Below are 23,189 nucleotides of genomic sequence, written 5' to 3'. Positions count from 1 at the left end.
TTTTTTGGTGTGGACTGGTTTTATTTTTTGTGGACACTGGAACCTCATTGTGTTCCTGCCCTTGATTCACAGAGCTTGCATTCCCCCACCCTGCATGCAGTGGGTCAGTGCTCAGCAGGGCTGGGAAGTGCAGTCCCCAAGGGGGGAAGGGGGATGCACATTTATATCAGAGTCAGCAGACTGAAATGGATAAGATACAAAGCAGCTGACTTATACAAGTTTTTCCACATTCTAGGGCCACTGATAAAATAGTATCACTTCTTTTTCCCCCTAGTGAAAAACATTTTCTGTATTCATTAAAATATTTATAAGCAGAGTCAGTACATGGGAGGGGAAAGAAAAGTGGGGTTCAGACAAACTGAAATTAGAAACTCTGGATCAAAGCAGTGCTGTAAATACCAAATTTAGGGGGTCATTTATCAAAATGCCCTAAGGCTTTTTCGCATGCATTAAGGGCTTAGCGCATGTGAAAAGCCCCATTAACGCATGCGATAGGCCCTTACCGCATGCGAAAACGTGTTTAACGCATGCGATAGCACCATATCGTATGGTGAGATGCAAATAAGGAAAACAGGAGGAGTTAGGGGCGGTGAGTGGGCTGGGTTTGCCTGGGGGCCATGAGGTCATCTCCCTAGATAGGTATTTGTATCCCTATGGTAGGCCCACCTAGTAACTCGAGGTGAGGTTTAGGTATCAGTGTAGAGGGTTAGGGGCTCCTTTGACATTCAATGTTAGATGTACGAACAGAACAGTGTTCTCTTGTGAACATTTGATGACCCTCGGAGTGAGGAAACTCACTCCAAGATGAAATTTGGGCAATGTTCTCTCCACCTAGCTTGATGTTACCCAGGTAGAGAGTCCATCAAGCTAGGTTGAGAGAACATTGCCCAAAACTCATCTTGGAGTGAGTTTCCTCACTCCGAGGGTCATCAAATATTCACAAGAGACCACTGTTCTGTTCGTACATCTAACATTGAATGTCAAAGGGGCCCCTAACCCCCTACACTGATACCTAACCCTCACCTCAAGTTACTAGGTGGGCCTACCATAGGGATACAAATACCTATCTAGGGAGATGACATCATGGCCAGCCTCTCTCTCTCTCTCTCTCTCCTAAATATGGTCCCCCCAGTGGTTATATGTGGGAAAACAACAGGTCTGGCTCCTATCACAAAGTCTGATAATGTTATTACAATTTGCACTAACTTAGCTCTTCACATAGGTAATTAGTGCAAATTGTGATAAAATGAATATTTGCATAAACCATGCCCCTTTTGCTATTGCATGCGATACTTACCGCATTTTGATAAATCCAGGCCTTAGCTAGCTGCCAAATTCTCCAAGCAAAGTTATATGTGAAATCGAGTCCTAGGACTTTTTTTTTTTAAATGTGCCTTTAATCCTGATAGCACAGATACAAGGTTAGCCCGTTTAGGGACAATTTTCAAAGTTTTATGCATGTAAATGGCTCTACTACAATATTACCAAGGCTCATTCACTTAAAAGCACACATGTAACCTGATTATGATCGTACTTTTATGCATACTGCAAAAAGTCATTCCGGGCAGCTAAATTTACTTGCAAACTTCAGAAGAGCAGGAGTATCTTTGTGCAATGTGTGTATGTGTATGCCATAAATTACCTAAGCAATTTCAGAGTCAACTTATATGCATTACCATTCTCCAGGCTGTTTGAAAATTACTCTCCATAAGTACTGATAATATGTTTAGTCTTGTGGGTAGCATCCGGATATCATGATGCTGGAAAAAATGCCTCAGGTTTAAAGTACCTTGTGCTAAAAGGGAATCTGAAAAAATAATGTCCCTAATTCCATCCACTCTAAAGACAGAGACCCTAGACTGGTGACCTCAAGCCAGCATGGTGATCATCTCAACAGCTGAGTGGAGATGGTGGACTGGGAGCAACACATTCTAAATTTTGACTGAATGGACTGTGTTTGTGAACAGCCAAATCTGTCATGACTATGTGTAATTACTTCTGAGACAAAACTATTTGCACCCTATAAATTGTGATATGAAATATTAAACAAATATTAAAAAATCAGTAACAATAATCAATTAAAATCAATTGCATGGTGAAATGTGAACATTCAATCTCAGATTGCACTGAAACTTCTGTGTGCCATTGTAGTTATGATCCATTCATGTCAACTTTTATTCTTTTAATAAATAAGGCCAGAAGCTGCATTATTTTTAACACAGAGAAAGAAATAACGTCTTTTCATCCTCATAAACTAGAGCAGCTGTTTTCCCAATTGCAATTTTGTCTCCTGTGCACCATGGCATCACTAAGATTTTGACGAATGTCTTTGTATTAAGAATCTAATCACAGGACATGTCAAGAACTTGAGACAGTAGCCTTGACAATATGGTACTTTTAGCCATGAAAATGATGGCATTCTTATTTTACAAACAGGAGCTCCAGCTCAGCCAATCTGTGATCCTTGGACTCTTAATATAAGCAATCTAAAGAAAACAAACACTGTTAATCAATCATATAGTTGCAGTTATCAATATAACAATGTATAGTATAGAAATGGTATGCCTGTGAGTGACTATTAAGAGGGAAATAATTAACATGCCCTCCTTGGATAAAATGCTGTTTTATCCATGTAAACTGGTTTTTAGATTACTGCCCACAGTATACGCAGATTAAAATTCTCAAGAATATCAACAACATGGGTACTGGATTTGACTGGAGGCATTCCCCAGGCAGGGTTTAGTTAGGGGAGATATTTGTGCAAATAGCTTTGCACAACTACCCCTATACGTTTTCCTTAAACAAAAAATACCTACACAAAAAGCAGGAAAAACACCGTGTGGGTACTTTTCAAGGCGGACAGTTTGACTATCAACTCCTTAATGTCTAACCCATTAAGGGCTAGATTTTCCATTCTCGCAGAGAATGGTGAATCCAGCGGTAACGGGGGATGGGGGCGGGCCTGCGAAAGTCGGCAGCGATCGAACCACCACGGTGTTATCGCTGCCGGCTTTCGCACCCAATAGCACCACCGTGAAAGGTGATGCTATTGGGCACACTACTGGCGACGATAACGTAACTTACCTTATCTCTGCCAGCGAAGATACCACCGTGTCTGCCTTCTCGCCGCCCTGACTCCTTCCCGCCCCACCCCGACTCCGCCCCGGCAAGCTATCGCATGCAAAAAGTCCCTTTTCGCGTGCGATAGGGTTAGAAAATGACCGCCTAAGCCATTTCTGTACAAAATCTGACTATTCAATTCAATCTAAAGTGTTGTAAAACTATTTTAAGCATTTCTTGGGTACCAAGAAAGACTTCGTCTCTAGGATCCACAAATCAATACTGAGAGAAGCCCATAACAATAATGCAGTGACAATGCATTCCCTGTTTCAAAGCAAATTTAGTTTACATAGTAATAAAATAACATAGAAAATGAAATAGTTAAAGACCAAAATGGTCTATCCAGTCTGCCCTGCAAAGGTGTTTTAGGGATGTTAACTGCCATTCCATGCAGGCTACCCACATGCCTTCCATTTAGGGCTGCATTTCCAATCTGCAGGTTATGCCCATGCAGAAATGTTACACCAAAAGTTACTATAGTTTACCCCGATTCTTCATTTCCATCCCCTGGCCATTTAGAATCTTCTATGCTTATCTTACACACGTTTCAATTCTGCCACCATTCTTGTCTTCACCTGTTCCAGAAGGGCATTGCATGCACCCACCACCCTTTCTGTGAAAAAATATTTCCTGACATTGTTCCTGAGTTTACTCCCTTGGAGTTTCATTTCATGACCCCTAGTTCTACAGCTTCTTTTCCATTGGAAAATATTTGACACTTGTACATTATTAATAACTTTCAGATATTTAAAAGTCTGTATCATATCCTCCCTATTTTTATTCTCTTCTGGGGTATAAATATTAGAGATGTGAATCAGAACCGGAATCGGTTCTGATTCCGGTTCCGATTCACATCATGGTTTTTTTTTCGGCCGGCCCGATCGCGGTTTTGTTTATTGGCTGCGCCCAAGCCGATAAACAAAAAACCCACCCCGTCCCCTTAAAACTAATCCCTTAGCTTCCCCCACCCTCCTGACCCCCCCAAAAATCTTTTACAGGTACCTGGTGGTCCAGTGGGGGTCCCGGGAGTGATCTCCCACTCTCGGGCCGTCAGCTGCCACTTATCAAAATGGCACCGATGGCCCTTTGCCCTTACCATGTGACAGGGTATCCGTGCCATTGGCCGGCCCCTGTCACATGGTAGGAGCACTGGATGGCCCGCGCCATTTTTAAAGATGGCGCCGGTCATCCAGTGCTCCCTCCATGTAATTTCTTTTTCTTATTTTCAAGTGCTGTGAAATGTATCTAGAAATTTATAAAAGTTTAATAAACAATAAATTAAAAAAAACAAACAAAAAACAGAAGCACGCTTGACCATATCTAAATCTACTCGTGCTCTCCAACACCTTGTTACTATGTTTGGCCTCGCAGATCCTTAGCGCTTATTCAATCCAATTCACTAATTTCCAAGGTTATCTCTGCAACAATTTGTCCCATCTTGATATCGGATCATGCCGCTATCACTCTCATGTGTAATCTGGCCAATCCAGCCAGTCTAGACAGACAATGGCGGTTTAACTGTACACTCCTCACTGAATCTGATTTTTCCACCACGATCGAGCAAAAGATCTTAGACAATTTTCACTTTAATACCACTGCAGACATCTCAGCTACTTCTTTATGGGATGCTTTCAAGGCTACAATATGTGGAGATGTAATTAGCTACTCAATTCATGGAAGTGAACACTCTTCAACAATCTGTTGAATTTCCTTCTCCTTCCTCTCTATCTGCACTGGTTAAAGCTCGATATCAGTACAACCAGCTTCTTAGCTCTTAGGTTCAACTTCACACTTTTCACTTTAAGGCACAATACTATGCTGAAAATAATAAATGTGGACATTTACTAGCTTCTTACCTTAAAAAGAAAAATGAGAAAAAACGCATAGTCAAGATTTTATCTTCTTCCAATGAGCTAGTTCAGATGTCGACATCCTGCAAGCATTTCGGGATTTTTACGCAGCCTTATATCAATCAGAAGTTCCCTTCTCTCAAACATTACTTATGGACTTTTTCTCAGCTATATCTCATCCTTCCTTAAATCCCAACCAGAAAGCTGCTTTAGATGTGCTGATTACTCCTGCGGAAATAGTAACTGCTATCTCCTCACTTGCTCCTAAGAAAGCACCTGGACCAGATAGATTCACAATGGACTTCTATCAGGCATTCAAGAAGACTCTTACTCCTCACTTACATGATTATTTTTCCTCCTTCCTTAGTCAAGGTGTTTCTCCTTCTTCTTTCACAGATGCATGTATCGTTGTGCTTCAAAAGCCAGGTAGAAACGAGACTCAACCAGCTAATTATAGACCAATTTCTTTATTGAATACTGATTATAAAATATTTACCAAAATCGTAGCCAATAGACTTTCCTGAATCTTGGGCCTGTTGATTAATCCTGATCAATCTGGTTTCATCAAACATCGTCTTATAACCAATAATACCCGCCTCTTTCTGCATATTCAACAAACTGTCTTTTCTGCATCGACTCCGGCGGTTGCCATTTCCCTGGATGCAGAAAAGGCTTTTTACCGGGTTGAATGGCCCTTTTTATTTGCTACTCTCCAATGGTATGGTCTTGGTACAACATTTCTAGCCTGGATAAAATTTTTATATACCTCTCCCACTGCTTTTCTTTATATTAATCAACAGGCATCTCAATCGTTTTCATTGCATAGAGGCGGTCGTCAAGGCTGCCCTCTCCCAGATTTTGTTTAATCTGGCTTTGGAACCATTGCTCTCACCTATAAGGCAAACCTTTTCAATTCAAGGTATAAAAATTGGCTCTGAAACTTACAAACTATCCGCATATGCTGATGATGTCCTTTTGTTTTTATTGAATCCCTCACAGTCACTCCCACCTTTATTTGACTTAATCTCGGCCTACTCTTACCTTTCTGGTTACAAAATTAATTGGCATAAAACTGAACTCCTTCACTTAAATTATTCAGTGTCCATGATTGATCTCACATAATACCCTATACAGAAAATGATGCAGGGTTTGAAATATCTTGGGATAAAATTTTTCACAGATCCCGCAACAATGATAACCCATGGGGAATCTACTATCTTACAAAATCTACGGGACTTGGTTCTAAAATGTTCACCCTTACATCTTAACTGGTGGGGCAGACTGGACACCATAAAAATGGTTAATGCGCCCAAAATCACATACACTCTTTCCATGCTACCCATTTTCTTCTCTTTTGACTTCTATAAACATGTAGATAGATTATTAATTAAGTTTCTCTGGCGGAATAAAGCAGCTCGAATTGCCCTTTCTAAACTCAAAGCTGCTAGAAACGATGGAAGAGTTAATTTCCCTGATTTTTATGCTTGTCATCAGGCATTTATTCTACAACAGGGTTATCATTATTTCAATATTGATCAGGCGCACACCGAACAACTCCGATGGGTATAAATGGAACAATTTTTCATAGCCCCCTTTCCACCATATTGTTTTCCTGGAATGACCCTTCCTTCACGGATGTCTACCAACACCATCCTACGGTCCCTCCATAGAGCCTTCACAGAACTAGATTCACTTAAATCAACTCACACTTCTTCGTGGCGCACCTCTAACCTAGCCCCTATTTGGCGCAACCCCCTAATTACGGTTGGGAGCCATCCTCTTCATTGGCCACTATGGAAGAAGAAGAATAATATTTGGCTGCTATCCTCTCTCATATCCACTGGCTGCTTTCTCTCTTTTCTAGGGGTGTGCATTTGTTCCCTATGAATTGGTAATCCACAACGTATAGGGCCATATTCATTGTATTCATGGGGAAGCGAAACGTATCGCGATTCCCCACGAATACAACAAATCTTCACCAAATTATTCAGCCGTCTAAATGAGCCAATTTAAACAACCCCCCACCCCCCAAAACTTACCAAAACTCCCTGGTGATCCAGCAGGGAGTCTGGGAGCCATCTCCTGCACTCACACCTTCAGCTGCCGGTATTCAAAATGGTGCCGATTGTCTTTGACCTACAATGTGACAGGGGCTACCGGTGCCATTGGTCAGCCCCATCCCATGGTAGGAGCAATGGATGTTAATTTAATTTTAGCCAGGAAATGAATAAGAATTAACATATAAACAAATCTGGGGCCCCCCTTGCCGAATGCAACGTATCTGCCCCCCTGACGAATACAAATCCCGAATGCAACGTATGGCGTCTCCCTGCACATCCCTACTCTTTTCAACAAATGAAATATTTTTCCGATTTACCCACTTCCCAATTTTATGCTTGGTTACAATTACGAACTGCTTTACAAGGTGTGGTTTTCTCCCAATTCTCTCTTGATAAATCCCCATATCTCTTAACGATCTATCAAGAGTATGGGACCAAAGGCCATCTGGCTTCCCACTTATATAAAATTATTAGGAGCTTCTCTACATGGCTCTCTGTGAAATCTCTACACCCGATATGGTCTTTAGATATTGGTTTGGAACCTACTCCTTCAATGTGGGAATATATCTGAATGACTTCTGTATGCATCTCGCTCTCTTCCAGTTTGTTGCAGACTTCTTATTTCATCACACATTGGGCAGTCTGGACCCCATGGAAACTGCATAGGGCTGGACTTTTACCCTCTCATGCTTGTTGGTCCTGTTTAGCTACCAAGGCCACCCTAAATCACCTGCTTTTTTTCTGCCCCTATGTGAATACATTTTGGAAACAGCTTTGGGTTACCGTTTCCTTAATTTTAAATCTGGATCAACCAATTACTTATTCACTGACCATACTAAAAGGAACCAACCCTTCTTTACAGCTTCCTTTACCTCAACGGAAATTGCTAGATTTTTTCTTAACCATTGCCCAACATAATATAATGTCCAACTGGAAGCACAGCGAGTTGCTCTCTGAACATTTATGGTGGAATACTGTGTGTTTATATTCTAAATATGAAAAAGCAATGGTGATTAAAGTCAGCAGGATTGCAAAATAGTCGCAAGTGTGGAAGCCATTGGACACATACATAGCTTTGCTATAATCATACTGCGATTACAGGCTGTGCTTGATCCCTCCGACATTGCGCTGTCCTTTGTGCATATTTTCTTTCTTTTTTCTTTCTCCCCCTTCTATTCTCTCCATGTATCTTTCTGATCTTCTTTTCTGCTTTTCTCTACTTCTTTTTCTTCTTTTGCCATATTTCATTAACTCCTGTATACATGCATTGTAAGGACGGCCTGTATGGTCTGTACAGTATGTTGGATACTTGTTTATTTTGGCCTATCATTTCTTTCTGTAAGTTGTATAAATTTTCAATAAAAATATTTAAACAAAGAAAAATAAAATAACTCTTCCTTAATATCTCTAACAAAGATACTGAACAGAACTGGCCTCACAAACATTCCCTGAAGAATTCCACTTATCACTCTTTTCTCTTCAGAATGAGTTAATGAGAGTCAATCTATTTCTAATCAATTTCTTCATCTTGGGACCCAGTCCCAGGCCACTCATTTTATTAATAAGCCTCCTATTGGGAAATGCTGAAATCAAGTAAATCACATCTAGTACTCATCCTTGATCTAATTGTCTAGTCACCCAATCAAAAATTTCAATCAGATTCATCTAGCATGACTTTACTCTGGTAAAAACCATGTTGTCTCAGATCCTGAAACCTACTGAATTGTAGATCGTTCACTATCCTTTTCTTCAGCATGGTCTCCATTAATTTTCTTACCACCAGCTACTCAGCCTGTAGTTTCCACACATAGCCTCCTAGTATCAGTTTGTCTGCTGGAAAGAAAGAGGCAACTGAAATATCTTTAACAGTGAATTTCAGTTCATAAGTTACAGTTTATGGGCCTGATTTAAAAAGGCATTTACAAGCTTAAAATTGGATTTTACACAATTAAATGCACTTTACCCATGTAAGTGGGCTTTTGAAAATTGCTACAATATATTCAAAATACCAAATAATTATTACCTCCTTTAAATAATTTTATTTAATTTGGACTTGTTAAATTCAGTTTAACTATCATCCATGCGATTTATATGCTTCTAAATAATTACTGAAAAAATATGCAAAACAAATTTTTGAAAAAGAAAAAGAAATTTTTGGAAGGAGTGGAAAGTTTCATATATAATTTTGTAGCTACTACCAATAGGTAATGTGCTTAAGATTTTATAATCATAAACTATCCACTATTTAAAGGAGATAATTATTTTGAATTTTGAATATCATATATTGTAGATACCTCCATAATATTTTTTGAGTATTTTTTGATTGAATTGTCCATAGCATTTATCAGTGTAAGTGCACTTTACGTGCAGAAATGGCTTTTTAAAATTTCTACAATTGTACGTTAAATTTTCTCATGTAAATCCTTTCAAAATTACTACCTGTATGTTGAAATATCCATTTTCCCCTGAAGTAGCTGTAGTGTACCCAGTATGTTGCAAAAATAAGGAAAAGCTTGAGACTACACTAAACAGATTTCTTAAGATTTGTCATGAAACTTACAGTCAGAGTAGTTGCTCTTTTGATTACTAAGTCTGCCCATATGGAGTCTGAGCTTTTGACCCCCTGGCAGCTTGGTGGCACTATTGCCAAAACCTAGGGGAAAGCATAAACATTCATTCATGTCAGGGCTGCTAAGATTACATCTTTCTCCAAGACATTACGCTACATAATCCCTTGTTTTCCAACAGAATGGGGAGGAGAAGACATCTTGAAAAATAGGAATCTTTAATCATATGTCCTTCATTCTAACAGATTACTTAGTGAAAAAGACAATCATATCTTTAAGTATTCACAAAGTTCTGTTATTTAATATTTGCAAAACTGATTAGAATATGTTTCAAAATGGTTGAAAAATGTCTATTTTGTAGTTTTAAAAATAGCAGAAAAAACATTGAGTTTCATGCCAGTTCAAAATTGCAAATGAGTACTCTCCAAACAGTTTGGTATATACTTTAAATTGATTTGAAAATTCTAAGGCTACACATTTACAAGTCTTAAGCACTTCATAGCAGCTTCATACTTCTGATGTGAGTTGCCAAGACTACCCACTGAAGCTCTATTGATGCAGGCTATCATTGGAACATATGCAAAATACATTTAGACATGAAGGAGGCTACAGGTTGAAAGCACTAGCTCTGGAAGCTTGGTCTGTGTATTGTTTAGTAATTGCCTTGCATGGTTACATTATAAATTAGTTAATCTAGGCAGGTTTCACATTTCAGGAATCTTAAATCAATGAAAATTGCCTTTCAGAGAACCTTACTAATTCATAATACTAACAAAAAGATGTTAGGAATTTCAAGCAGCAAATATTACTGCATTTATTATCTCATGTAAGTTGCCCTCATCTGCATTCCATTTAACCTTCAAGCACATTACAGGAAATTTGTTTAAAGCACAAAAGGAATGCATTTCATCCTCATATGTTGGAAAGTCAGCTAAGATTTTGTAACCCCTGGGCTGAGGTCCTCATTGAGGACCCCACTGGATACCCTCAATTCTCAGGCTTAATATATCCAAACTTCCTATACACTTGCCAAAACCTCTCTCTGAGTTCCAAGATTCCCTGTTGGTGGTAGGAGACTTCTCTCCATGTGCTGAGTGCTGTTTATACAGTCTTTGCACATGGCAGCAATAGTCACTCTGGAAGCTGATGATGGTTTCCAACTTGACTTTACTGACAATTGTTGCTGGAATAATGAAAATGACTATTTACACCTCGTCGTGCAATCCAATCCATTTACATGTTTGCCTCTTCAATAAATCTGTGACTTTGTAACACTTAGGGGTAGATTTTCAAACCCCGGCGTGCATAAATCCAGGGGTTTACGTGCATGGCCGGGCCTTACTCGTGCCGGGCCAATTTTCAAACAGCCCGGCCACGCGCATAAACCCCGGGATGTGTGTTAAGTCCTGGGGCTTTAAAAAGAGGTGGACCAAGGTGGTCCAGGGGTGGGGTGGTCCGGGGGATGGGGCGGGCACTGCGGCCATTTGCTGCCGTGCCGGAGAATCGCGTGCCGGCAGGGTGCTGGGGCATGCAACTTGCTCCTGCTCCTTGGCAGGAGCAAAAGGTACAACAAAGAAAATGGGGGTAGTTAGGATAGGGATAGGGGGAAGGCAAGATAGGGGAAGGGACGTTAGGCTAGGTGTTGGGAAGTTCCCTCCCAGTCCACTCCTTAATTGGAAAGGACTGGGAGGGAACTGGGGAAGGCCCTGATGCATCGCTGCACGTATTTGCTATACTATACCCTCCCTTGCACGTGCCGACCTGGCATTTTATAACATGCGTGCGCACCAGCATGTGTATGTTCTAAAATCACATGTCCATATTTGTGCGCCAGGTAGCATGCGCACATGGACACGTGCGTGTAACTTTTGAAAATTTGCCCTTTAATGGGTTTTTTATTTCACTCCTGCTCATTGCCAATTGTAAAGGTAGCTTAGAAGCTCCCTTTTACATTTTAGGATGCAGGCAGATATAACTCAATTAATATGACACACCATAAAGTCCTATATTGCATTCCTTTCTTCAGATGAACAGAATGTACTTCTTACATCCCAGTTCAATCTCCACTATCGAGGTGGGAGCATAGTGGTCCACACCCGACAGGTGCCACTGTACTTCTTTCATGGTCCACATCTCCTCCGTGGAATGAATGAGAATTTACTTGTACAGTGAACTCTAAAGAGTAATTGAGTTTCTTCAGATGAGAAACTCCTATACTTTCTCAATATGACATTCTCTGAGTCTCTAGATCCAAAAGGAACTCAGATGAAAGATAAAAATAAAACCAATTTCAAAAGTTATCCCAATATGAGAAAAAGAAGGACGAATAAACTTCTTCCCCACAAAGAAAAGTGTCAAAAGTTGGAATCATTAAAATAGGAAAAAGGAACCTTTTCTTCTAGTCCATACCCCCTAGATTTCTTTCCAAGAAACCTTTAAGTCCTTTTCTTAAAAATTAAACACAGATTTGGAGCAAGCATGATAGCATGCTGCTTCAGAAAAAGGCAACTCAAAATGCACAGTTACAAAATGGTGCCCTGGGTTTTTATAACTGATAAAACAACAAGGAAGGCTGTCTAACCAAGCTGTGGAGGCAACAAATGGAGAATTAGAAGCCAAAATACAATAAAGAATCCAAAATTTGGACATTTTGGCTTCTAATTCTCCATTTGTTGCCTCCTGGGTTTTTATAAGCCAGGACTCTACCATTAAATTATCCAACATGGGGGAGCTATAACTCAAGTAAACCTAGCTCTTTTCTCTACTCACTTAATTGATTGGTATGCTCCCATTAATAGAAACCCTTTAGGGGTTCTCTACAACTGTGTTATCACTGTGTTGCACAAATATTTGGCATTAAAACAAAAAGAAAAGAAAATCGTATATTATAATAGGAATGAAAATGGAAGGCGGATTGAATAATTCAGCATTTATTTAGTTGTTTAATCATTTTACACTACTACAGCATGGGCTATTTCTACAAACACATGGAATGCATACTGAATACCAAATTAATTATCTGCCACTGGATGCACTAGGAGACATGACACATTCAATGAATTCATGATGATGATTAGACACTTAAAATAAAGAATACCACTTTAAGTGGCTGGTCATTACAAATTAATTTAGCATTAACTGTAAGAGTACTAATCACAATAGATTAATTTTATATTTGTGATGTCATATACACTTCCATAGAACCTCTTTTTCCATCCATGCTTAGTTAAGCCTTAGAAAATAGATGCTTAGACTGATGGCAGATAAAGACTGCCAAGGCCTACAACATCTGTCCATTCTTCCTTTATGTTCTAATACCACTCCTTTGTTACGGAGTTAGATAGTGAATCCCTTGGTAGATGACAGTCTTACCTTCAGCCGTGGTTAGCAGCAGACAGCAGGCATAGAAAGTCCCAACCAGTCAGGGGTCGAGGCAGGTAGCGAGCTGGTAAACCAGAACACAGTCCATGTTGGGGCAGGCAGCAGGCAACAAAGGTCCCACTCCAATCCAGGGTCGAGGCAGGCAGCAGTCAGGTAAACCAGAACACAGTCCAAGTAGGTGCAGGCAGCAGGCAAACAAAGGTCCAAATTCAATCCGGGGTCGAGGTAGGCAGCGGGCAAAGAAACCAGAACACAGTCCAAGTCGGGCAGGCAGCAGGCAAATGAAGGTCTATATTCAATCCGGGGTCGAGTCAGGCAGTGGGCAGAGAAGGGTCCAACCTGTCTGAGGTCACAACAGGCAAACAGACTCCAGAAACGCAAGGGAAGCACCAGCACAAGCAAGCCTGTAGCTGAGGCAATGCTGTGCTGGGCTCAGAGGTTTAAATCTTCAAGGTTCCCGCAGAAATGCAAGAACTTCTGATCTTGCCGCCGACGTGTCATTGAGGGGGCGGAACCGGGATGTGCTAAAGGGCGGCTCATGCTGCCGCCGACAGAGGCTGCCATGCCACGTTGCTGAGAGGGAGCCAGGACCTGCCGCCGCTGACGCGTAACAGTATCTCCCCCGCAAAGCCCCTCCCTCCTGCTACTGGGATGAGGTTTAAGAGGAAAACGTCAATAAAACTGTTGGAGTAAACGAGGTGCCTGAACCTTACAAACAGGCTCCCAGGAGTTCTCTTCTGGTCCATAATTTTTCCAAGAAAGTAAATACTGTAGGATTTCCCTAGATCTTCTGGTGTCCAAAATTTCTTTAACCTCGTTCTGTGTGTCATCCTGAATTATAGACGAAATGGAGGATTTAGTCCTCCTGGAAGGCCAAGACAAGACTGCCGGGTTAAGCAAAGATACATGAAACCATTATGGATATGCAAATTGGAGGGCAATTTTAGTTTAAAAGTAACTTCACTGATTTGTCTCTCAACAGGAAAAGGTCCAACAAATGTGGGTGCAAATTTTAGTGGTGGTATGCGTAATCTAAAGTTCCGAGGGCTCAACCACACCAAATCCCCCGGCTGAAGTTGCGGACCCAATCTCCTCCATTTATTGGCTTGTTTTTTAGCTTTACTGGAGGCTTGTTGTAAAAGATGTTGTGTCTGTTTCCAGAGCTCTATCATAGAATGAATAGTTTATTCTATGGCCAGGCAGGAAAAGGGTGTGGAAATGGGAAGAGGAACTTGAGGATGTCTCCCAAAAACTAGAAAGAAGGGTGATGATCCTGAAGCCTGAGTTACATGATTGTTGTGACAAATCTCAGCCCATGGTAACAGAGATGCCCAATCATCCTGTCGGTTAATGTAGCAATGTAAAAAAGTCTTGAGGGACTGACTGGTGCGTTCAGTCAAACCATTCGATTGAGGGTGATAAGCTGAAGAGAAATTTAGTTCTATTTGAAGTTTTTTACAGAGATCCTTCCAATATCGAGCCGTAAATTGAACTCCTCTGTCTGAGACGATACTAGAGGGCAAACCATGAATTCGAAAAATATGTTGTAGAAAAATTCGAGCTAATTCTGGAGCAGATGGCAGTCTGGAAAGTTGGACGAAATGAGCCATCCTAGAGAATCGATTGACCACGACCCAAATGACCGTATTTCCTTCAGAACGAGGAAGTTTGGTGATAAAATCGGTTGCTATGTGGGGTCCAGGTTTTATCTAGAATGGGAAGTGGTTATAAGAGTCCAGACAGTCAATGTCAAGGAACCTTTTGAGCGGCACAAGTGGGGCAAGATTCCACATAAATCTTAACATCTGACTTCCATTGTGGCCACCAATAGAAGCGGGAAATAAGATTCTTAGTCCTGCAGATACCAGGATATCTGGCAAAATGAGAATCATGAGCCCATCGTAAAACTTTCTGTCTTAAATGCTTCAGCACCACTGTTTTCCCAAGTGGGACAGTAAAGGTAGTTGCCAACATTATTTGAGCTGGGTCAATGATATGATGGGGAGGCTCAGGGGAATTATCAGGTACAAAACTCCAAGAGAGAGCATCAGCTCGCAAATTCTTCTCAGCTGGCCGAAAATGTACCTTAGGGTCAAATTGACTAAAAAAAAGTGCCCATCGGGCTTGTCATGGATTCAAATGCTGGGCCTGTGATAAATAAGCAAGGTTTTTATGATCAGTGTAAATGTTAATGGTATATTTAGCCCCCTCCAACAGATGTTACCACTCCTCAAGCGTAGCCTTGATAGCCAACAACTCTCGTTCTCCAATAGCATAATTCTTCTCTGCTGGGGAAAATTTCTTAGAAAAATAGGCACAAGTGCGTAGTTTTCCTGAGTCAGATGGTTGTAATAAAATAGCTCCAACGCCTAGAGCCGAAGCATCTACTTCTAGAAAAAATGGCTTGGTTGGATCAGGGCATTGCAGACAAGGATCCTTTATAAATTCTGTTTTTAAAATCTGAAATGCGTGAAGGGTTTCCGTAGGCCAATCGCTAGTAGGCACTCCCTTCCTCATTAGAGCAGTCAGAGGTGCCACCAGTATAGAATATCCAGAAATAAATTGGCGATAATAGTTAGAGAATCCTAAAAATCATTGCAGGGCCTTAAGCCCGACTGGTTGGGGCCACTCCACAATAGCCTTGTTTCTCAGGATCCATATGAAGTCCATCTTGAGACACAATATATCCCAGAAAGAGTAACTCTTTTTGGTGAAAAAGACATTTCTCTAATTTAGCATATAACTAGTTATCTCGGAGGCATTGAAGAACTTGCCTAACATGGATCTGATGTTGCTGCTCGGTTCTGGAAAAAATTAGAATGTCATCCAGATAAACAATAACATGAGAATATAGCAGGTCTCGAAAAATATCATTGATCATGTTTTGAAACACTGCTGGGGCATTACACAAACCAAAAGGCATTATTCAATATTCATAATGTCCATCGCGAGTGTTAAAAGCGGTCTTCCACTCGTCACCTTCTCATATGCAAATTAAATTGTAGGCCCCCTAAGATCTAATTTAGTGAAGATTTGAGCTCCTTTTAGTCGATCAAAAAGTTCCAAGATTAAAGGAATAGGGTATCGATTCTTTTTGGTACTGGCATTCAGTCCTCTGTGATCAATGCAAGGCCGTAAAGACCTGTCTTTTTTCTTGACAAAAAAAATCCCGCCCCTGCAGGAGAAGATGAAGGTCTAATAAAACCTCTGGTTAGGTTTTCTTGAAAGTATTGATTCATGGCTTCAGACTCTGGTTCAGCTAAAGCATAAACCCTTCCTCTGGGGTGAAGCTTACCAGGGAGTAATTCTATTTCACAGTCGTAGGAACGATGTGGTGGTAATATTTCAGCTTATTGCTTACTGAAGACGTCAATGAATTTAGCATACTGGGGTGGTAACCTGGATGGAGTGAGTGTGGACCATGAAATAGTAGAGCTAGCTGGAAGAACTTTCAACAAACAGTTCCGACGAAAGTCAGTACTCCAACTGGCCAATTGTAATGTTCCCCAATCAATCTGAGGTTAATGTCTTAACCAGGGTAACCCGAGTATTACCTGGTTGACCGAAGAGGGAAGCACATATAATTGAATAGTGCCTTGGTGTAGTAGCCCAGTTATCATCATGATGGGTAGAGTAATCAGGGAGATCTTGTCTCCCAATGGCTGTCCCAAGACTGAAGATACAATAAGTGGAGTCTCCAGCGGTACTGTGGAATGTGGTATCGATGTACTGGATCCTCTTCGATAAAATTTCCTGCAGGCCCGGAGTCCAAAAAGGCCTGAAGATGAATAGTGTCCCCCTTGCTTACTATAGATACTGGTATCAGAATTTGAGGAGAGGGAATGACTTGACCCAGGGAGGCCTCTCCCACCAACCCTAGCCTGGGAGTTCCCACTTTATTCGGGCATTTATTCGCAAAATGCCCTGATCCTGCACAATAAAGGCAAAGGTTAAGTAGTCTTCGGTGCTGTTTTTTCTCTGGTGTTAATCGGCAATGGTCGATCTGCATGGATTCCTCCAATAGTGCTTGCGGTTCTGTCACTTTTGGAATCGTGAGAGGATGTTGGAAGGCAGGAGCCAACCGAAAGGTTTGTTTCTGAGCGATGCATTCATGAGACCACTCCTGAAAATGCAGATCTAGTCAAACTGCTAGTTGGATTAATTCCTCAAGATTCTCTGGAGTCTCCCAGCTGGCCAACTCATCCTTGATGGTCTCGGAGAGTCCTTGACGAAATATAGCAGTCAGACTGTCCTCACCCCAGTAAAGCTCAGCGGCCAGAGAATGGAATTGAATGTCGTACTCCCCAACAGACCAGGTACCTTGACAAATCTGCAGTAAATCTGCCGCTGCTGAAGCTGAATGTCCAGGCTCATCAAAAATCAGATGAAAGTTCTTTAGAAAATGTTCCAAGTTATTTGGAAGAGGATCATCTCTCTCCCAAAAGGGGGAGGCCCAAGCCAGGGCTGGTCCTTCTAAGGATAAGATAAAAGTGACTTTAGTTTTGTCTGTAGGAACTGATGAAGACTGGAGCAAGAAATGCAACTGACACTGATAAATAAATCCTCGACACTACTAAGGGTCTCCACTGAAATGAGGTGGCGGAGGTAGTCGTAAAACGGGAGATGGTGTCGGAAGAACTGGGGTTGTAAGCGAAAGTGTATCCATTCGAGCGGCCAATCTTTCTAATACTCCTGTGACTTGATCCAAAACCCCTTGCTGCTGCTGGATTCATGTAGTCCATCTGGGGATGGCTTGTAGCGCTGTCAGATCTATGGGTTCCATGGCCTCAGCTAACTGTTACGGAGTTTGTTAGTAAATCCCTTGGTAGACAGTCTTACCTTCAGCCGTGGTTAGCAGCAGACAGCAGGTAGAGAAAGTCCCAACCAGTCTGGGGTTGAGGCAAGCAGCGAGCTGGTAAACCAGATATAGTCCAAGTCGAGGCAGGCAGTAGGCAACAGAGGTCCAAATCCAATCCGGGGTCGAGGCAGGTTATGGACAAGTAAGCCAGAACACAGTCCAAGTTGAGGCAGGCAGCAGGCAAACGAAGATCCAAATTCAATCCGGGGTCGAGGCAGGCAGTGGGCAGAGAAGGGTCCAACCTGTCTGAGGTCACAACAGGCAAACAGACACCAGAAATGCAAGGGGAGCACCAGCACAAGCAAGCCTGTAGCTGAGGCAATGCTGTGCTGGGCTCAGGGGTTTAAATCTTCAAGGTTCCCGTGCAAATGCGAGAACTTCTGGTCTTGCCACTGATGCGTCATTGAGGGGGCGGAGCCTGTACAGCTAAAAGTTGGCCTGTGCTGCCACCAACAGATGCTGCCATGCCACATTGCTGAGAGGGAGCCAAGACCTGCCGCTGCTGATGGGTACCACCCTTTTTGTCATCCAACTTTATCCTCACTTTCATGCAACTAAGGATCTTCTGTGCTTATCCCATATTTTCTTGAACTCTAATTCTGATTTTTGCCTGGGTCACTTCTATTAGAAGGTTGCTCCATGCATCCATCACCCTTTCTCTGAAGAAATATATCTTTCCATTATCCCTGAGTCTAACCTCCTTTCAGCCTCACATGATGACCTCTTGTTATAGAATTTCCTTCCCATTGAGAAAAATGTTTGCTTCTTGAACATAATTTAAACTGAGGTATTTGACTGTCCCTCCCATATCCTCCTGCTCCCTCCTTTCCTCAAGAATATACATATTGAGATCCTTAAGTTTCACTTCATAGGACCTATGGTACATAATCTATACCAGTTCATCTTCGTTTTGCCTCTACACCATTTATCCTACTGGAAAGATGGCTCTAGAACTGAACATAATGCTCCAGATGCAGTACCACCTGTGATTTGTTTAGAAAAGTGGTTCTCAACCCTGTCCTGGGGATCCCCCCCAGCCAGTCAGATTTTCAGGATATCCAAAATGAATATGCATGAGAGAAAATGTGCATGTTGTGGAGGCAGTGCATGCAAATTTTCTCTCATACATATTCATAGTGGATATCCTGAAAACCTGACTGGCTAGGGGGTCCCTAGGACAGGGTTGGGAACCACTGGTATAGAGGTATTAGCATCTCCATTTTAAGCTGGTTATCAATGTTTTCACATTTTTACTGGTCTCACTTTTCTCTACATTTCCAAAAAAATGCATTGAGAAGGGTTCTCAGAATGCAAACTAGAAATTGCAATACTCCAAATTATTGACACAACTCCCTGTCTACAGGACTAGGCCTTAATCTGATGTATAATCATACAGTATTCCTCTGTAAATATTAAAAAAGGTCTAGATTTGAGCATTCTGAATGTTGAAAGCATTATCCTTTTAATTTAAAAAATACAGTATAAAATGAACAGAATTAACTGGTCAATCCTTGCTGACACTAGAAGCGGTGTGAATATCATAAAAGTTATGTTACCCGACAGTATGAGGAGTAGGAGCCCATAGGAATGAAAGGATGGTTTAGAATATCTGCCTCAAGAAGTTGTGTTAAGTGAGGCCCTATGGAAAGTACTCTGGGCCATCAGCATTGGTCTTGCCCTATTATTTAACGGTTTTGGGTAGGCCGATATATTGGAGAGGTAACAAGGGTTCCCCTACCCCTAGATTGCTGGGTTTTACTGGTTGATGACTTAAGAAAATATCCACTTCGGGACAAATAGCTTAGCAAATGGACTAAGAAGGCTTTGGATGACAAAATTGCAGAAGTGGCTAATGCCGGACTCTGAACCCTATTGTAATTGAAGAATGCTTTCATCATTTGTGTGTCATGGAAAAATATGTGGAAAAAACTGATGTTCTTAAAAAAAAATAACGAGATCTTATGAAGTTCTGGAAAATGTATATTCAACCATTATCACAGAGTTTAATTCTAAAAGATATTACTTTCTTGTGAGCGGAGTAGACTATTACGCTCGAGCATTCTGATACCAATCCAAAGAGCTTTGGGTGATTACGACCCCTATAATTAGAAAGGGTTAGAGGCACAGGGACAGTTGAGGGTTAGAATGTTAAAATTTACTATTTAGATCTATTTGAAGTGGTCCCCTGGTATTGTATGGAACCAACTCACTACTAGGCAAATGTCTGTTCTTGCTATATATTGCTGTGAAATGCATATATATTCAATACCAAGATTTAAAATAAAAAAAATGACAAAACAATCATCAGTTTAAAAAAAGATTCAGTGTTAAAAAAAGATGGTCACTGTTGCCCACAGTAGAAACCAGATGCTGTGGCTGAAAGTGTAGGTCTGCCAAGGAGCAGTAAAGCAATTTCTATGCAAAACAACATGAGCTTATTTTGTCCTAAACAGAAATTGAAAAAGATAGCTCTTTCATCTTGTTCCCATCCTAACACTTTAAAAGTATTTTGGACACCAGAAAGTACTGCATGAGCTCTTTACATTTGCTCCCTAAATTAAGCAGGTTACTTAGGTACATGCTATCATTCTTAACGCAAGCAGAGATGATAATTAGATGTGACATTTCATGCTTGCTTACCCAGTGTGTTCAGCAGCCTGGACATCCTGCAGGAATAGGAGACGTACTGCTCACAGTACTCGGCACTGCTGGTGATGGCAGAAATCTGATCCATTGAGGTGCTGTAGTTTAGCTGTAGCACAAAGGGCTTGTCTGGCTTGGAGCCTGATATGGAGGCCTGCTGTTGCAGGTCATGGTACAGGGTTGTCCACACTTTATCCTCTGTACAGAAGACAGAAAATAAAATAAAAATAAAATGAGATAAAAGAGGAAAAGTACAGCAAATCAGAGCAAAGGGTAGAAGAGCACGAGTCATTAAAGCTAATTCTTAAAGTTAACCTTAAAGGGCTAAATTTCCAAAGTGATCAATGGACGAGCTCTAATTTTCAGTACTATTAGTTGGCTAAGGTAGCTAACGTCATGCTGACTAAAATTTAGCTAACTAGATTTAGATTTAGAAATTTCAGCTCCGGTTTAGCTGGCTAAAATCAAGCTGACTGCCCTGTCGAAAAACAGCCCAAAAGAGTCAGACTACAAAATACTAATAAGCATTGTCCAATGGAGTTGCAGAATTTGTTCATTATAAAGTAAATGTTTTCTTACAATAGAATGGCAAAATCAGAATATACGATTTGGTACAGTAGTAATAGCATGTTTTTTTTAAGAGACCAGAAATAACATCTTTATGGGTAATATATTCTAGAAGAAGCTAAAATAAAATAGTTAACCTTCTCTTTGAAAAATTACAAATAAAACCCTCTGGAAACTTCTAAACCAAAACAAATGCATTTCTTCAGTTTTAGCTTCAGAAATATGTTATAGCCACTCTAGTGATTTTAATATTCCTGCATATATTTTATTAAAAATATAAATAGACTGCTTCCTCCCTCCAAAATTATTTAAATTCCCAGTAATATCTACACTGACATGGGGATACTATGGAATCTAGCTTAAGAAGCATATTACAATTGCAAGCCATTGTTCAGTAACTAGAGAATCAATAGGGGCAGCCATATAAGAGTTGATAATAATTATGTTTCTGCTATCAGCCAACCAACCAATCACATGGGTGAATTTACATATTAAAAGGTCTTATTTCTACCAGCAGTCATTGTATAAATTGAGGACATCACAAGATGAAAAGGTATGCATCTCCTTGCTCATAACCTCCCTTTCTCTAAAACAAGCTAGTCTGCTTTTTTCCCCCAACTTTCCTAAAATCCAGTATATATATATATATATATTTTTTTTTTTTTTTTTGGGGGGGGGGGGGGGGGGAGAGGTTATTGTGGCAGGGTCATCTGGAAATTGTGGTGATGGTAGTGGGGAAAATGGGAAACGAGATTCTGAACACTTTTGAATGATTATAGCCGAAATACTCTCCTAATGAAGTCATTGCGTTTGGGAAGAGCCCGATTCTCAGATTTGAGGGTGGCCCACAATTTATTTTAATTCTTTTGGGGGTTGGGGGAGGGGAGGTGTCAGGCACAATGCCTGACTTTTTTTTTTGTGATGGGGGGATGGTGTCTGCTGGTCTGTGTCTGTGTGTGAGAGAGAATGGGGCTACAAGTGGATCTCAACCTTCCACCAGGTGAAATAAAGAAGAGAGCCCAGAGCTGGAGATTTGACTGAGAGAGAGAGTGAGTGTGTGTATATGTGTGTGTGTGTGTTTGTGTGTGTGTGTAAGAAAGAGAGGAAAACGTTTTTGCAACTCATTCCCACTAATGCACAACAATCTCAGGGTGACTGGAAATCTTCTCAGGTATGGAGCGCATGAATTTTTAAAATCCTTTTTAGTTTTATTTTTCTGGTGTTATTTAATGTGTCTCCTGTTTTGAAATATTTTCTTGGTGTTTGGGACATTTTTTAAAAAATTATGTTAGTTTATATTTATTCAACCTTTTATTTGTCATCTGTTTTTGAATTATTATTGGTAGTATTTTTTCTGTTATGTATTTATGATATTTCTTGATTTCATTGTTTGATGTTTGAGGAATGGTGATGGTTCTGTTTTTTTTTTTATTGTTGCACTGCATAGAGTCTGGCTTCTTGTGGTTTCCAGTTCAGGTTTTGTCACGATTGAATTTCTACTTTATGGTTGCTCTACTCTGTATTTGGTGAGGGTCTGTTTATGTTCTGCATGTGGGACTGAGGTGAAATATTCTCCTAATAGGAATTGTTTTAGGGCTTTTGGAGGGTCAAGCCCACACACAACATACTTTACAATAGGCCTAATACCATATGGGTTCCAAGTATGTTTTTGCAGGTTTTCTGGTTGGCATCACAGTAGTCCATGTAAATATAATGCAAGTGATATTTTACCTCAGAATTCTGTTCTTTGATATTTTTCATGTAAAATGTTATTATAAATGCATAACTCTTAACTGTGTGGAGCACGCTGGAGGGCACCTTGCAAGGCTATAAGGTTTGCCTAGGGCACCTAATATCCTTGTACCAGCCATGTTTGTATCAGTGGAGGGAGGAGGGCTTTTTATTTTTGGTGGGCCCAGGACAGACAATGAATGAACAGTGTGTGTGTGTGTGTGTGTGTGTGTGTGTGGGGGGGGGGGGGGGGGTGTAGCATAGTAATTGTTCACATAGGGCAGCAAAAAGCTAGCACCGGCCCTAACTAAGGGCCACCTGTATGACTATCTACCTCTTAGTGAGGTTTTGTAATGGTTCAGCTGGTGCAAAGAGCTCCTGGCTTTCAGAGAATGACTCCGATCTCTGGAGG

The 23,189-nt window shown here is 40.9% G+C and overlaps 1 protein-coding gene across 1 annotated transcript in view; it reads right to left on the bottom strand.

Annotated features, from left to right (window-relative positions):
* CNTNAP2 (contactin associated protein like 2) overlaps positions 1-23,189 on the bottom strand; it is a 2,918,762-nt gene that overhangs the window by 1,155,106 nt on the left and 1,740,467 nt on the right. Inside the window, exon 12 of the mRNA XM_029589581.1 lies at positions 20,477-20,677. Within this exon, the coding sequence (XP_029445441.1) occupies positions 20,477-20,677 (201 nt within the window). The remainder of the gene's footprint in view (positions 1-20,476; positions 20,678-23,189) is intronic.

This window comes from Rhinatrema bivittatum, chromosome 2 (assembly GCF_901001135.1).
Source record: "Rhinatrema bivittatum chromosome 2, aRhiBiv1.1, whole genome shotgun sequence".
NCBI lineage: Eukaryota > Metazoa > Chordata > Amphibia > Gymnophiona > Rhinatrematidae > Rhinatrema > Rhinatrema bivittatum.
This window is presented reverse-complemented; position numbering and strand designations above follow the sequence as displayed.